Source organism: Triticum aestivum, chromosome 5D, assembly GCF_018294505.1.
Source record: "Triticum aestivum cultivar Chinese Spring chromosome 5D, IWGSC CS RefSeq v2.1, whole genome shotgun sequence".
Lineage (NCBI taxonomy): Eukaryota > Viridiplantae > Streptophyta > Magnoliopsida > Poales > Poaceae > Triticum > Triticum aestivum.
The window spans coordinates 390540982-390545773 of NC_057808.1; the positions used below are offsets into that span (position 1 = coordinate 390540982).

Here is a 4792-nt window from a genome sequence, read left to right on the forward strand (position 1 = left end):
GGGCTGCTACAAGGGATCCAAAGTTCATTCATGTCAGCTTCTTCTCCTCGCCTCGCCTCGCCCTACCGACATTTCAGGAACAAGTTTTCTTCTGTCCACACTACCACACTGTTTGCATAATTGGATTAGTTGATCAATTCCAAAACTGGTGCCGCGAAGAAACGCACAGGCACAGCTACAGACACTCTGCACCGTCCCCATCATCTATCTATCTATCCAATAATAGATGATCTGCTTCTGTTACTCGCCACAATAATGTAGTAGCAGTAAGAAGGGAAGAAGAAAACAGATTGTCATTTCAGTCACTCGCATGGAACGGAAGAAGGCGCTGCAGCTTTTGGCGCCAAGCAGTAATGTCTTTGCTGAATCCCGTGTAACTGTAGGAGCGTAGGCTCGTGGCGCCGTGCCGACATCCTCTACCTACAGTTCTATACTGGCGTTAAAAAATGCTGCATTGGCTGGCAGTGAAGCCGATCGCCGGCTCCCCGAGGCCGATCGAGCAAGCACAAAACCTCGCAAACAGTGGCCGAACTCGCTCGTGCAGTCGTACAGCCAATGGGGCGGCATCCTCCTCATCTCATCTCATTCGCACCTCATGCTATGGCGCGCCGGTGGCCATTAAAAAGATGCTAAAAGGAGCAGCGCGTACGCTGGGCGGCCGGGCTGGACCATGCCGAACGACCGACAGCCAGCGCCATCAATGCCTCCCCCGCCAACTGCAATGCGACTCGCCGTTCAATCAGAGCAAGCTCAGAACCAGACGATGAACCAGCGCCTCTACCACAGGTAGTGGTGAAGGTCCATGGATCATGGACCATGAACTATTGGTGCCAAAATGTACCAAGAGATGAAGTAGTACAGCTTGGATTTGGAGCTCTGCGATCATGGTTCGGGAAGCGTACAGCGTGCAAGTGGAACTGCGATCCTTGGAGCAAAGCTGTCTGATGTGGATTTGGATTTGGGATCGGGTCCGTCCAGCAACGCATGCGTCTTGATATGGTTCACGTGAGCGAGCAGAGCACACGAGCAAGAACAAAACAGGTGACAATATTATGCCACGGAAGTGGAAAAGAAACGATTTTGATTGGAAAAGAAGCCAGTGACTTCATCTTTCTTCAGTCCTGGCCAGGCTCCCCTGTTTGCTGTGACTATACCCCCCCATCTACTAATAGTTATCTGCATTTTTGCGGTCCTATCCCTTGCTGTTCAATTCCCACCATTATTTGCTACCTAAAACACCTCAAGATCAACACTTACACGGTTATTACAGACAAGAAAGACAAGTTGATGCCTCCAAGAATTAGCTAGGGAAGGAATAAACACTTGGTGTCGGTGCCGGTGCTCCATCTCTCGCCGGCTGGGCCCGGGGTGCTCTGCTCACGACGACGCCGACGTGGCGGAGGCCTTCTTCTTCGTCGCCGCCGCCGGCTTCTTGCCGGTGGTGGACGGTTTGGCGATCTTGATGTCGAGCTTGTAGTACTGCACGAACCAGTCCACGAAGTGGCGCAGGCCGGCGTCGAGGGAGGTGGTGGGGCGGTACCCGAAGTCGTGCGCCGCGTGGCTCACGTTGGCGTGGGTGAAGGGCACGTCGCCGTTGCTGGGCATGGCGATGATGCGCTTGTTCGCCTTCTTCCCCAGCAGCTTCTCCAGGATGGCCACCATCCGGGTCACCGGCACCGGGGAGGTGTTGCCCAGGTTGTACACGCGCAGCGGCGCGGGGCCGCTCTTCTTGCCGGACCTGGCGGACCCGGTGCTCCTGCCGGCGGTGTCCAGCGCGCCGACGCAGCCCTTGACCACGTCGTCGATGTAGGTGAAGTCGCGGCGCGCGTCGGCGTAGAGCGTGATGGGCTCGCCGGCCACGATGCTGCGGGCGAAGGAGAAGTAGGCCATGTCGGGGCGGCCCCAGGGCCCGTACACGGTGAAGAAGCGGAGGCCGGTGATGGAGAGGCCGTAGATGTGGTTGTATGCGTGCGCGATGGCCTCGCCGGCCTTCTTGGTGGCCGCGTAGAGCGACGCCGGGCGGTCGGTGCGGTGGTCCTCGGAGAAGGGCGCGTCGGTGTTGAGCCCGTAGACGGAGGAGGAGGAGGCCCAGACGACGGCCGGCTGCGGGTCGGCGCGCTTGGCGGCCGCCTCGAACACGCTCACCAGCCCGGCCACGTTGGACGCCACGTACGTCTGCGGCGCCTCCATGGCGTAGCGCACCCCGGCCTGCGCCGCCAGGTGCAGCACGTGCGTGAAGGGCACCGCCTCGAAGAGTTTTTCCAGCAGGAGCGCGTCGTTGATGTCGGCGTCGAGCACGACGACGCCGCGGTCGGCGAGGAGCTGCTGGCGCCCGCGCTTGAGCGCCGGGTCGTAGTAGGAGTTGAAGTTGTCGAGGCCGACGACGCCGTCGCCGCGCGCCTTGAGCGCGAGCGAGCAGTGCGCGCCGACGAACCCGCCGGCGCCCGTGACGAGCACCGACAGCCCCCCGTCCCGGCCCGGCTTGGCGCTGCGGCGTATCTCCTTCTGCCACCGCTCGCTCCCGTACGTGGCCGCCGCGGACGTGGACGCGAGCAGGCTCCGGTGCGAGGCGTGCGACCGCGACGCGCCGGGCACGGAGGACGAGGAGCCGTCGGAGGCGAGGCTGAAGGAGCGGGAGAGGAGGGAGGGGTAGTGGAGCGCGAAGAGGAAGACGAGGGCGAGCGTGGCGAGCACGGTGGCGCGGAAGAGCAGGTGCGAGGAGGCGGAGACGAACTTGCCGCTGGCCACCCGGCGCAGCAGCAGCGCGCCGCCGCTCGCGTACCGCTCCAGCTTCACGCCCTTGGCCGCCGCGTCGGACGGCATTGTGCTCGCGCTGGCTGGCAGCGTACGTACGTGCTTGCCGGGTAGCTCGCGGCGGGAGTGAGCGAGCGTGTGAGAGTTGGCTAGAGGCGTGCGGGCGGGCTAGCTGAGGAGGGAGCACGGGGGAGTGAGGCGGATTTAAAGAGGGGGCGCGAGGTGGGCCCACGCGGCGGTGGTTCTTTTGTTTCGGTTCGAATGCCACCCGAGCTGAGTTGGGTTGAGCCGAGCCTCACTTCCGAACCCGCTCGCTCGGTCTCCGATTGGGTAAACACACAAGACATGACTAGGGCGAAAATTCTGGTACGATCGCAGCAAAGCCCAGCAGTGCCTCTCTTTGTTTCTGTTTGCTTATGACATGTGGGCCCCAGTTGTCACGCCGCTACACTGGTGGGTTCGTCCTGGCTGCCCAATCCAACTCGGGTGGTTTTTTTAGGATAAACTTGGGTGTTGTTAGGTGCCATGCCATATACTAGTAGTACATTTTTCTGGAGCGGAGACCCTCGGGCTTAAAAAATGAGGCCCTGTGTACTCCCTCTATTCACAAAAGTAAGGTGTTTTGAATATTTGAATATAAATCATATAGACTGTGGAATGAGGGAATAAACACGCTAAAACGTGTTCATATACACCTCATTCAGAAATAAGTTAAAACATCTTATATTTATAAACGGAGGGAGTACCTCGTATGCCACCACGCGTGTAAAAATGCTCTCTCTAATGGTCGCTGGATACATGACTTTGAACCCCACCTTGCAATCGATTTGTTCATACAACATCTTCATATGTGGGAAGCAATGCAGGTAATCCAGCTTACCCCCAATACTGTTGGTTCGTGGACATGGACTTTGGGGCCCGCCGGTGGTTTTACAGATAGGTCGAGGTACTTATCCTACTTCGAGGGGTTGTCTCGCTGCTCGTCTTCAATGTTCTTATGGAAGACTTGGGTGCCACCGTGTTCTAAGTTGTTCATCTAGATTGCCCCATGTAGACATATCTAGATGACGGACCAGCATGTCGGACATTGTCTGCCTCATATCGAGCGCTGTGTTATGTGCTTGACCGATCAGAAAAATGTGGGTCACCTTCGCGTGGGCTGCTCAATCTCAAACATTATCTGTAGCCGGTCATTAGAATGGTGCGGTCTTTCGGCGATCATCCCTCTCATAACTCCTCCTTCACCGAATGGTGGTCTTCGGCAGTACTAGAATCGAGCCTAGGGACAAAAGGAATCTTTATTGCATCATCATCTTGGTTGCATGGTCTATCTGGAAGGAGAGAAATAATATAGTCTTGTACGGTAAACGTCGCTCGATTGACTCTCTTCTAGATCAGATTAATTGTGATGCTTTTAATTGGTACAAAGCGGGAGCCAAGTTCTTAGAGTCTCTGTTTAGCTAGGATCGCTAGGTCTTGTCATGTGGTGTAGGCTGTTCATTACTCCCTTCATATAAAAATATAAACCTAAATTCTGACTCATGCAACTGCGCTCGTTCGCTGTCTCGAGCGCACGCACTCCAGCCGTCCGATGCGGTGTGACGATCTCCCCGCGCGCGATGCGTCCCGATCAGGTGCCGTTACGGGATCGCGCGAGGCGTGCGACGCGTGGTGGGCCCGGCACCTTTATTCCAGGCGAAAACTGCCCGCACCCCCCGCTCGTCTTGTTCGAAACCGCCCGCCCGCACCCGCAGATTTCATTCTAACTCCTCCCCCTCTCCCTTCCTCTCCTCTAGCAACGGCGCGACGAGGCGGGGTGCTGCGGTGGTGGATGTGGCGCGGAGTCGCCGGTGCGGGAGGCCGTCCGCGAGCGCCGCGAGTCACCGGCTGCAGGCGGAGGTAAACCCAGCACCTATTCCCTCCTATTCTCGCTCTACTCCCCTGTTGCGGTCCATGGAGTTAGCGTTTCGGTGAGGGGGCGGGCACGAGGTTGTCCATGGCGTCCTCGGGCTCCGCGTCGTCAATGCTTGGAAGGGCG

General features: G+C 57.9%; 1 protein-coding gene across 1 annotated transcript; it reads right to left on the reverse strand.

The window, feature by feature from the left end:
- Positions 1-1064: 1064 nt before the first annotated feature.
- LOC123122039 (UDP-glucuronate 4-epimerase 6) lies at positions 1065-2940 on the reverse strand. The gene has a single exon (XM_044542169.1). It carries the CDS (start codon positions 2821-2823, stop codon positions 1378-1380), a length of 1446 nt encoding a protein of 481 aa, XP_044398104.1. The 5' UTR covers positions 2824-2940; the 3' UTR covers positions 1065-1377.
- Positions 2941-4792: the final 1852 nt, after the last annotated feature.

What these genes read in the sequence shown, in the direction of transcription:
- LOC123122039 (XM_044542169.1), bottom strand. Translation starts at nt 2,823, where the DNA reads ATGCCGTCCGACGCGGCGGCCAAGGGCGTGAAGCTGGAGCGGTACGCG.